General features: G+C 39.1%; 1 protein-coding gene across 1 annotated transcript; it reads left to right on the forward strand.

The window, feature by feature from the left end:
• The first annotated feature begins 1,344 nt into the window (after positions 1 to 1,344).
• KBTBD8 (kelch repeat and BTB domain containing 8) lies at positions 1,345 to 11,357 on the forward strand. Its single transcript, XM_032324611.1, has 4 exons — positions 1,345 to 1,466; positions 2,045 to 2,255; positions 5,980 to 7,094; positions 10,402 to 11,357. Exons 1-4 carry the CDS (start codon positions 1,451 to 1,453, stop codon positions 10,863 to 10,865), a joined length of 1,806 nt encoding a protein of 601 aa, XP_032180502.1. The 5' UTR covers positions 1,345 to 1,450; the 3' UTR covers positions 10,866 to 11,357.
• The last annotated feature ends 311 nt before the right edge of the window (positions 11,358 to 11,668 follow it).

Below are 11,668 nucleotides of genomic sequence, written 5' to 3' on the forward strand. Positions count from 1 at the left end.
CAGTGGAGCTAGGAGAGCTGGATTGTTTTTCATCATTCTCTATCTTTTTTTTCAATCACAACTTAAATTCCAATCCTTTATCCAGAAGCTCACCTGTTTGATCTTTTCAGTGTTAGAAAAGCTATGCATAGAGACTAACTATATCTTTACTAAAAATTCCTTCCCATTCACTGATAATACTTACATTTCAAAGGTCTGCAAATAGCATTCCCAATGTTAGCTCCTCTGTGCCTTACATTAATTTTTTAAAATATTAAGTATCTCTAATGTGCCAGACACCCTGTTACATGCTCGAGACACAAAACAAGGAAATCAAAACCTGCCCACAGTAAAAATTTCTGCTTTCCTTCCAAAAGCTGGCAGCCTATGAGGCCGATGGGATAGTGATTCTTATTCACAGGGTCCAGGTGAAGGACCTCAGTGCTCATGCATGAAAAGGTCTTATCTAAGTTCACATTTTGATGAAGGAAAAACACCCGGGCTTCAGTAACGATGCCTGGCTCGGGCTCAGGGCACCCTCGAATAAGTCTTCCCAAGAAATCTCAGACTTAATTATCTTAGCGCCTCTAATTCCCAGGCGCAAAAAGGAAAGCATCCTGACTCTCCCTACGCTGTTCAAGCGCTCTTAAAAGTGGAACAGGTGTTCTCCGGGTGTTCCGGGAGAAGCAAGGCACGAGTGGGAGTGGAAGATCCGGAGCCGCCGTTGCAACCAGACCAAATTCATCTGCAGAAGCCAGAGCACTCGGCCAAGGCGCTGCAATTTCAACTGGGTGTCACAGGTGACTCATCAGAGATGGCTAGCCTTTGAGCCTCCTGATATTTTACTTCAGGGTGGAGCGTCAGATTTCCTTCGCATTTTTGGACAACAGCCCTCTTGTCCATTTCCAAATTTTTCTGGTTCCAACAGCCCTCACGCAGAGTCCGCTTTCCTACCGGAAGCTAGTCCCTGGCGAGAGGTTTAGGGAGTGAAGAACAAGGTAAAAATATAAATAAATAAAAGAAATAAAATAAATAAAGAGCCGCGTCCCTGGAGAGAGGCCTAAAATGGGGAAATTCGCACTTCAAGAGCTTTCCCTACCCCAGCCCCTCAGAATGACAGCTCTCCTCGGCCAGAAGACTACCTCTCCCGGCAGGCACTGCGCGCCCCACGGACACAGGCTGGCGAATTCCCAGCTCTCCACCTTCACCATAACCAGCCAATAAGAATCACCGGCGTGGGCCTCCGCCCTACTCGGACCACGCGGGAGCCGGGGCAATAAAACTACATTTCCCGAAACGCTTTGCGCACCTCATGGCCAATCGGAACACGGAACTCGGAGGCTAGGGGCGGAGCCGGATGCATAGGCCACCCCATTGGCCAGGTGAAGCTTAGAAGAGCCGGAACCCGGGAGCCAGAGAAGCGAAATGACATTTCCTCTTTAAATAGCTGGAGCCGGGGCCCCGTCGAGAAATGGCCGCGTCGGCAGGTGGGTGTAGTGGTGGCTGGGGAGGTGTGTTGCGGGGGAGGTGGGCCGAGGTCCAGGCTCAGGCTGCGAGCTGAGGAGGTGGCGATGAAGAGCCGGAGAGAAGGATGGGGAGGTGGAGAGGGATGAGGGGAGGGAGGATGGATGGCGTGGAGGGCGGTGGGCGGTCCGGCCGGGCAGCGATGGGGAGGCCGGGTACCCGCCACCACTTCGACCAGTTCAGGAGGCGGTTGAGGGGGCACTGGCGGGCCGCCATCCGTGGAGCTTCCCTCGTGCGGCTTCTGCCCTCGCTCTCGGCTGGGACGTTCTGGCTCCCGGCGGAGTCGCCGCAGACACCGCGCCGGCTCTGCCTGCATAGTCCCTCCGCGAGCACGGGATACGGGTTCGCCGGGCTCCCGGAGGAGCAGGCTGGTGTTTGAACTTGCAGCGCAGCACTCGCTCTCCCCCCAGATCTCAGCCCGCCGTCCCATTTGGTCGTGTATATGTACAAAGATGTATTTTTGTAGGCGGGGGGTTGGGGGGGGGAGCGTGAACGCCGTAACGGGCTCCGAACTTCTTGTGGCTGTACGTTTTTCTCCTAGATTTAAGTAAGTCTTCCCCAACACCGAATGGGATTCCATCTTCAGACACAGCCCACGATGCCATGGACCCCTTCCATGCGTGCAGTATTCTTAAGCAACTTAAAACAATGTACGATGAAGGACAGTTGACAGACATTGTAGTGGAAGTGGATCACGGGAAAACATTTTCCTGTCATAGAAACGTTCTTGCTGCGATCAGCCCCTACTTCAGGTATGATGATGGTAGAAACTTCTGTTTGATGTCCTCACCGGGTTCCCTTTATTCCTCAGTGTTGCCCACTTGATTACAAAACGCAGGTGAGACAATTAAATGAAACCAATGAGTTTGTTTCCTGAAAATAAATAGCAGGCCCTATTTTACTGAGCCCTTGTTTTTGACTTGAGAGATTCTTCTAGAATTCGGGTCTTTGGTTTTTAAGTTAGTGAGTATGTTTTTGTTTGTCTCAGGTGCATAATTACAAAATCTAGACTTGCGCTCCTCATTGTTTTAAATTAAATAGAATTTAAAATTCAGTTTCTTGGGCAAAGTAACCACATTCCAAGTGCTCAGTAGCCACATGTAGGTAGTGGCTGACAATTGCAAAACCGAGATGTAGAGTATTTCCATCACTGGAAGTTTTAGTGGATGGTGCTGATTTAGAATTTGTTCCAAAAACTTATCCTTGGGGCGTAGTGCTCTGGTGTATGTAACTCTTGGAATTTAAAACATAATAGGGCATTCTTTTGAAAACAAATTACCATTCAGTAGATTGTTTTAATGCTATGGGGGTGAAAGCCATGAAATAAAAATGAATGAATATCTTAGGCTCTAGACTAAAGATTATTTCCATGATTTCCAGAAGTGTTTTTAAGTTTTCCTTTTCATTCCATTCTTCTTTGTGTATCAAAACGTTGGAACTGTAACATTTCAAAACTGGGGTTTAACAAAGATTTTCATACTTTGAGAAGAGATCACTGCTAAAGACAATTTCTGCTTGAGTTTAACTTTTGTTTTTAAAGTGCTCACTTTTTTAAGCATTTCACTGTTCAGAAATGGTGACTGAATGACAGTGAGATAATCTCAACTATGCTCTAAAGGTATTTTTGTTTTGTTTTGTTTTTCCCTTTGAAGGTGCTTACCTTTATAGGGCATATATCAGTGTAATGTTCCAGACAGTAGTTTCTGGTTCCTCTTTCTCAGAATACTGGGTTAAATATAGTCCCTTCAGTCTGATGCTTATGATGTAACCATTTAGACTTGCCTAGGGATAGGTCATTGGACTGTTAAGTATTACCCATCAGAAGGGAGTGAGCTGGAAGGAAAAAAAGAAGAAACTCCTATACACAGAGGGTATGAAGTTTGGCCTGGTAATGGAAGCTACTGGTGGGATTCGATTATCCAGACTACCCATTAGATATGGTTAGTTCAGCTGTGCATTTAAATATATGTAATAACTACTACTACCAACTTCTGGGCTAAGCTTACTTTACATTTATTGCTTTATATATCTTTACCATCCTGTCTCTGCACAGTTATTCCGATTTCACATGTGAAAAACTGAGGTTTGGGGAAGTTAAATGACCTGCCTAAATCATCTAACTACTTCCTAAGTGGTAGAGGCTGGGTTTGATTCCAGAGTCAGGCTTCTTAGTCACTATTATGACTTTTAATGAACAAGTGTAGGTCCCCTCTAAAGTTGCCTTTGAGAAATTTCTATTGTATATTAGATTTGAATAGTTTTTAAAAAATTGAAACTTGAAAGTGAAAATGTCTGTATCTTACTGAAGTTTTATATTCTAGCTTGTAATTAAAATTAGTTTGAAGACTTAGACAAATCACTTTAAAAGAAGTATGCTACAGTAGATTTTCTTAATTACAAGAAATTAAGGAAAATGCTTGGAAAACTTTCTAAGCATAAGATGCATGAATTCAGATGAAGGTATTTGGCTAGAAAACTCAAGGCTTAGGTTCTTATCTCTTGCTAGAGAAGTTTCTTGGCACTGGTGCTGCTCCTTATGTGAGATCTAGGAAGACATACTTAATAGTTTCGAAGTCTTGCATCACTGGTGGAAAAAAAATAAAAATAGCTTGAAATCTGGCATGGCTGCTTCATGATCCCAGTGACTTGTCAGAATTAAAATCTGCATGATTATTGGATACTTTCTGCTGCTCAGGATTTTGTGTGAGGAAGGGTTCCATCTTTACGTAACATTTACAGATAGATCCTGTTAGAACAGAGAACCATCAAGTGTCACAGTGCTCCTGTGTGTGAGGCCAGCCTATTCAAGTCAGTAGAGTTCCCATGATAAAGGGGTAGGTGGTAATGTTCTCCTTTGGGAGTTAATCTTTTCCTAATGAAGGGCTTTATTTTTCTTTTTAATTGGTAGCTGTATAGCTAAGTTTTTCAGCACCTGAAATGGAAAACCAGCTTATACATTGGGAGATCTAGTTTTCAATCATGAAAAAAAGCCTATGTGATATTAAGCTTAAAATTTATGTTGTAGAAGATAAAGTAGGCCTCAAAGATGGTTCATCCAGGCAAACAAGCTTTATCATTGTACCCATGTATATCCCCAGTGTTTCTCATTGTATTTTAAAATTAACAGTTTAAGGATTTTTTTTTCTTTTTTTCTTTTTTTTTTTAATAATCTAACACTTGAAAATGAGAGGGGTCTGTCTGCGTAAACAACTTTATCACCAATGTTAGGTCAGTTTCTTCAATAGACATGTACTAAGCACCCTAGGGGCAAACAACCCTTTTCCCCAAAGGCTTTTTAAAAGAATTTTGAGTTGATTTTTGTATTTAATTTTAAGAGCAGCCTAGAAAGAAGCCTTAAAGGAGGAAGGGGAAAGGCAAATGATGTATGTAAATGACTAATACTAAAATATAGAGCCAGGCTTTTGGCTACTTAATGTTTGGCCAAGAAAAGTCCCCAAAATGCACAGATATTTTAAATTAGAAATAAATAAATAAATAAACAAACAAACAAATTTGCTTTCAAAGGCAAAAGCTTGGGATTTTTCAAAACCATTGTATCCAAAGCATCAGTTAATTCTTAAATTCTTTTTAGAAGTATGCATTCTGTTAACCTGGTATAATCTTTACCTATATTCAGATATACATAGGTAAAATATGGTAGCTTTGAGAAAACTGAGTATATTTCATTAAGCAAAGGTTTTCAAAATGTCTAAGAGAAAGTGAAGTAAAGTTCTTTATATTCCTTTTAACGATTACGGAAGCATTCAGAAGATAATAGTTTTAAAAGGAAGGATAGTTTTAAAGGGAATATAGTTTTATTTTAAAGGGAATATAGTTTAAAGGGAAAATAGTTTTAAAAGGAAGTAGAGAACATGAACTTCTGAAGAACATTTTGTTTTTCTGAGATGAGATTTTTAAAGATAGATTTCAGGGACGAGTTGCCTTGTACACTTCCATTGGGACATGAAGAGTTCAATCAGACAGTCTGTAATGCTAATATATCATATTGACACCTTATAGGTATTGTTAAATTTTCTGATTGGTCTGGTGATTTAATATCTCAAGTCCTTAAGGCAACTTGACCAGACTCCTGGATAGGGGCTCCAAGGAAAATAAGGTGTCCTGGCTATAGAACTCTATGTCTGAAACTAATGATGTACTATCTGTTGGCTAATTGAATTTAAACAAACAAACAAACAAAAAAAAAAGAAAGTAAGGAAGAAAAGAAAAGAAAGGAAAAAGAAAAAGTAAAAAAGTGGACTGGCCCTGAGAATAGAATTTTTGAGATTAGTCAGATTAAATCCTTACTCTAGATTATCAGCTTTTACCCCCATTCAGAATATCAGGAAACACACTAAAATATTTTCAGTCTCCAAGGTTATCTTTGTGGTAAGGTAACTGTATACTTTAAAAAATTTGTCACAATAATTTTTATTTGGAGTGCATATATACTATTAACCATTCTTTTGTTCCTAGATCCATGTTCACTAGCGGCCTTACAGAAAGTACTCAAAAAGAAGTTCGAATAGTTGGTGTTGAAGCTGAATCAATGGATTTAGTGTTGAACTATGCCTACACCTCCAGAGTGGTTCTGACAGAGGCCAATGTTCAAGCCTTGTTCACTGCAGCTAGCATCTTCCAGATTCCTTCCATCCAAGACCAGTGTGCTAAGTACATGATCAGTCATTTGGACCCACAGAATTCTATTGGGGTCTTCATCTTTGCTGATCATTATGGTCATCAGGAACTCGGAGATCGATCAAAAGAATACATTCGTAAAAAGTTTCTGTGTGTCACCAAAGAACAAGAGTTTCTCCAGTTGACAAAAGACCAACTGATAAGTATCCTAGACAGTGATGATTTAAACGTAGACCGAGAAGAGCATGTTTATGAAAGCATCGTAAGGTGGTTTGAACATGAACAGAATGAAAGAGAAGTGCACCTTCCAGAAATTTTTGCCAAATGCATACGATTTCCTCTGATGGAAGAGGCCTTTATAGAGAAAATTCCACCTCAGTTTGCACAGGCTATAGCCAAAAGCTATGTAGAAAAGGGCCCATCCAATACTAATGGCTGCACACAGAGACTTGGAATGACTGCATCTGAAATGATCATTTGCTTTGATGCTGCCCACAAACACTCAGGAAAGAAGCAAACAGTGCCTTGTCTAGATATAGTCACAGGAAGAGTGTTTAAACTATGCAAACCACCAAATGATCTAAGAGAAGTTGGGATTCTTGTATCACCAGATAATGATATTTACATTGCAGGAGGGTACCGGCCCAGCAGCAGCGAGGTCTCCATCGACCATAAGGCAGAAAATGATTTCTGGATGTATGACCATTCCACCAATAGGTGGCTTTCCAAACCCCCCTTGCTGCGAGCCAGAATAGGCTGCAAACTGGTGTATTGCTGTGGTAAGATGTATGCAATAGGAGGTCGTGTTTATGAAGGTGATGGGAGAAACTCACTAAAATCCGTGGAGTGCTACGACAGCAGAGAGAATTGCTGGACGAGCGTTTGCGCAATGCCTGTTGCAATGGAGTTTCATAACGCTGTGGAGTACAAAGAGAAGATCTATGTTTTACAGGGTAGGTGCCTACTGGTTTATTCTCCAGGAGAGGGGAGTAGGTCAAATGTCCTTTACGTACTTACGCTAAAACAGATGTTTGTTCTTAACTGAGGACTCCTCCTGCTTTCTTATCCTAAACTGTTTGTTGTGAGTCTTTTCTTTTCTTTCTTTCTTTTTTTTTTTTTTTTGCAAGTCTGTTCTTTAAAGGAATTATAAAGGCAGTGAACTTTGGAATCAAAAAAGGGATCTCTAAGATACTAAAATGATTCTGTGAGTTTTTTATGTTCTTACTGTGTTTTGACATCATGGGGGATAAGTATTTTGAAAACATAATTTAGTGAATACCTGTTCAGCATTTTGGGGAGACTTTCAGAGCCATTTTTGACTCTAAGCTTGATTCAGGATTGTTTTACTCTTTAATAATACATAATCAAGAGATGTTGTAGCAGCTACTTCTTATGGAACTTGATTAGTTTAAAAGAGAAAAAGAATGAAGAATTTTGTGATAAGCCTTATGATTTCAAAGGTTAGGAAACTTAATTATAAAGAGTTTGAAATTATAGTCTTTTTTTTTTTTTTGAGATTTTATTTATTTATTTGACAGACAGAGATCACAAGTAGGCAGAGAGGTAGGCAGAGAGAGAGGGAAGCGGGCTCCCTACTGAGCAGAGAGCCTGATGTGGGGCTCGATCCCAGGACCCTGGGATCATGACCTGAGCTGAAGGCATAACGCTGAGCCACCCAGGTGCCCTTGAAATTATAGTCTTTAGATTTTAATTTCACTGCAGCGTGTGATGCCTTCCATAATATGTTTTCAAGTTTTTTCACTGAAAAGCTTTGAGGTATTACCTTTTTCTTTACATTTGCTTTATAAGAGGGACTATCTAATATACTTAGCTTTATTATTTTATTTTTTTAAAAGGTTTTATTTATTTATTTGACAGAGACAGAGACAAGCAGGGGGAGTGGGAGAGGGAGAAGCAGGCTTCCCATTGAGCAGGGAGCCTGATGCGGGGCTCAATCCCAGGACCCCAGGATCATGACCTGAGCCGAAGGCAGAGGCTTAACCCACTGAGCCACCCGGGCGCCCCTAATATACTTAGTTTTAAAAAAATTGTTTTGTTTAAACTATTGAAGGCTAGTATTCTGGCGAAGATCATGTAGTAGGAGTAGAAAGAAGGACTAAGTAAGTATAAATAAGATATTTGATCCAAGGTTCTAATTAGTGATAGCAAATTTTTCTTTTAAAGATTTTATTTATTTACTTGACAGAAGGAGAGAGAGAGAGCAAGAGAGAGAATAAAACCAAGAAGAGAGCGAGAGGGAGAAACAGGCGCGATCCCAGGACCCTGGGATCATGTCCTGAGCTGAAGGCAGAGGCTTAATGACTGAGCCACCCAGGCACCCCTCTCATCTGGGTTTCTTAATTGCTTATATATGTTTTCCTCACACTATTACTTTAATAAAACAAGAAAAAAGGGGTGACTCCTGCGGAAATAACGATTTTTTAGCTTTTATACCATTTAAAAGAATATGTTCTTCGCTCTCATCTTTTATTTGACTAGAAATGCCTGAACACATTTGTTTAAATTTCAGTATCAAGTTAATTCTCCAAAAGGAGTATCACTATCTAGTACCTTATTTTTGTTAAATAGAAGAATGGACATGATTAGGTTTGTTGGTCTTGCCGAATAATGGAATATAAGCCTAGATGTATAATCTGTCCAATATGGTTGGATAAGTTATATCATTCCATATGATGATGCTTTGCTATATATATTTTGGTCTTGCTGGCTGATCATTTAATAGAATTAATTAAAAGACTTTCAGTTGGAAGGTAAAGGTTATGTACTAATGTGAATACTAAAGCAAAGTAACAAAGAATTAACAGAATCTCAGGACTGGAAATAAATATTGCTTAATCCGAGGTTATATTTTATATAAGAGGAATCTGAGGCTCTGAAAGTTTTCTTAATGACCTATCTGGTTTAAGTTATTAAGGGGACTGTAGATTTTAAAAATTAACTTTTTTTGTGAGTCATCTTTTTATAAGAAATTCGTTGAGAGGTAGTACCTGTTAGAAACTTTTATTTTCTATTGTCTTTTTAAGAATCCTGTTAAAAGTCAATGAGGGGGGACACCTGGGTGGCTCAGTTGATAGGGCGTCTGCCTCAGGGTCCTGGGATCGAGTCCCACATCGAGCCCCACACTGGGCTTCCTGCTTGGTGGGGCGCCTGCTTCTCCCTCTCCTTCCCTCTCGTTCTCTCTCTTTCTCTATCTCTGTCTCTTTCTCTCTCAGATAAATACATAAAATGTTAAAAAAAAAAAAAGTAAATGAGGGAAGGTGATGTGCAACTAAAAGCTGGCGGTTTAACAAGCTCTTCTAAGAAGAATTCAAATTACAATGTCACTTACTAAGTAGGCAGTTCAATTTGTAGTTAAGAGTAAATCTAGTTCAAAACAATTTTGAAGGGGAAGCTCAGTTTAGAAGTAGGTGTTTCTAATCTAAACAAAGCCTCTTTATATAAATAAAGTTGATGTAAATAGTTAGAGGCTTATACTGTACTGTATGTGGCTACTGGAGTATCGATCGAGATTTTTAAATGAAGGATTTTATACAATGTTATAACTAACAAAATTCTTGTAAATCTTCACTGGTTTAATTCTTTTGGACATTTTTATATTGGCAGTCTGACTCAGCACCCCCTTTTATCATCAAAACAGAGTTAAAAGTGACCCGAAGTCAACTCCATGAACTGTGTGTTTTCTATCATATTAAAGCCACCTTTTCTCCTCTTACATTTGTCTTTGCATTATAGCAGCACCAAAGTAAACATATTAATGGCCCATAGAAGTCAATCTGAACAATTCCATGTGCTATCTTCTAACTAATTAGCACATAAATGTGGAGTGGCTTATTCATGATGAAGCTGTGTACATACTCTGGTCTTACTGGCTAACCATTAGTGATAATGCTTTTTTAGAGCTGGCTTAAAATATATTTTCTAAAATAGACACATGTATAGAATAAATGGAGCCAAGCTCTCAACTATTATTCTGCCTTAAAGCTAAGGTAACTCCTTGTACCTACCTCTTACAAATCGCCCAATTCAGGCTAACTATAATACTGTGTGTTATGTTCTGCCATGGAATGAAGACATTTTAAGCTATTATACTATAGAATGTATCTTTGGAGATTATACAAGAAATAGTTTAGAAATTGAAGTATTTGGAAAATTACACTTTTCAACATAAAACCAAAATCAGACATGTAAATATATATATTCTTTCTTTTCTTTTTCTTTTTTTTTTTTTTTTTTTTTTAGGAGAATTTTTCCTCTTCTATGAGCCTCAAAAAGACTACTGGGGTTTTTTAACCCCCATGACTGTGCCTAGAATCCAGGGCTTAGCAGCTGTATACAAGAACTCTATCTACTACATAGCTGGAACCTGTGGAAATCATCAACGTATGTTTACTGTAGAAGCCTATGATATTGAACTAAATAAATGGACTCGGAAGAAGGACTTTCCATGTGATGAGTCCATAAATCCATACCTTAAACTGGTACTTTTTCAGAATAAACTACATTTATTTGTTCGAGCTACTCAAGTGACCGTTGAAGAACATGTCTTCAGAACCAGCAGGAAAAATTCCCTTTACCAATATGATGACATCACTGACCAATGGATGAAAGTGTACGAGACTCCAGACAGGCTCTGGGACCTTGGCCGGCATTTTGAATGTGCTGTTGCTAAACTCTATCCTCAGTGTCTTCAGAAAGTACTTTAATGAGTAGCAGGCCTTAGTGAGCTCACTGGCATCTTGTGCTTGGGGAAACTTCATCTTTTAATGATACAAGAAGTGCTGTCAGTATTTAAGAAGCTGAGAGAGTTTGAACATGGCAGTGGGTGCTCTTAAAGATTATGGCATAGGGAGGGATTTCTTTTCATCCTTGTGATGTTTTCATTTCATTAAGCAAAAGGTAACAAAGTGCAATTATCAGCATTTTTTTTTTTCTGGTATAAAAGTAATCATTTTCATTCTAGAATTTTGTGATAGTTCATCACTGAGATACCAGATGAATCAACAACTATGCACTCTTAGAAGAGCAGTTAGGATATTATGGTTAGAGACATCCGAACTAGTTTGATGTGACTTTTTATTTTAAATACGGGTAAAAATTTGAGGCAATATCACTAGGACTTTAGCTGTGACCTCTCCAACACAGAGAAGCACTAACTTAGATCCTCATTCTATATATATATATACATATATATGTATATATATGTATATGTATACATACATATCTACATATGTGTGTATATATATATATTTGTGTACTGTTTTCAGGTGTACTGAGATTTAAGTGTGTTTTTAGTGTAGGTTGAAGGAAAACAAATCTGTCTGAGAAAGAGCTTTTAGTCCGATTGTTTCATATTTCCCATGTAACTTTAAGTTAAGCTAAAGTTTTAAAGTCGCAGTTTTTTTTTTCTGTTGATAACTTTTTCAAGTGCTCACACTGACTCATTATTTACAAATCCCGAAAAGGGCTTAAGTTCATAGGTGGCTGGTGCTAGTATAAGTGAATTCAT

The sequence above is a fragment of the Mustela erminea genome, chromosome 1 (assembly GCF_009829155.1).
Source record: "Mustela erminea isolate mMusErm1 chromosome 1, mMusErm1.Pri, whole genome shotgun sequence".
Lineage (NCBI taxonomy): Eukaryota > Metazoa > Chordata > Mammalia > Carnivora > Mustelidae > Mustela > Mustela erminea.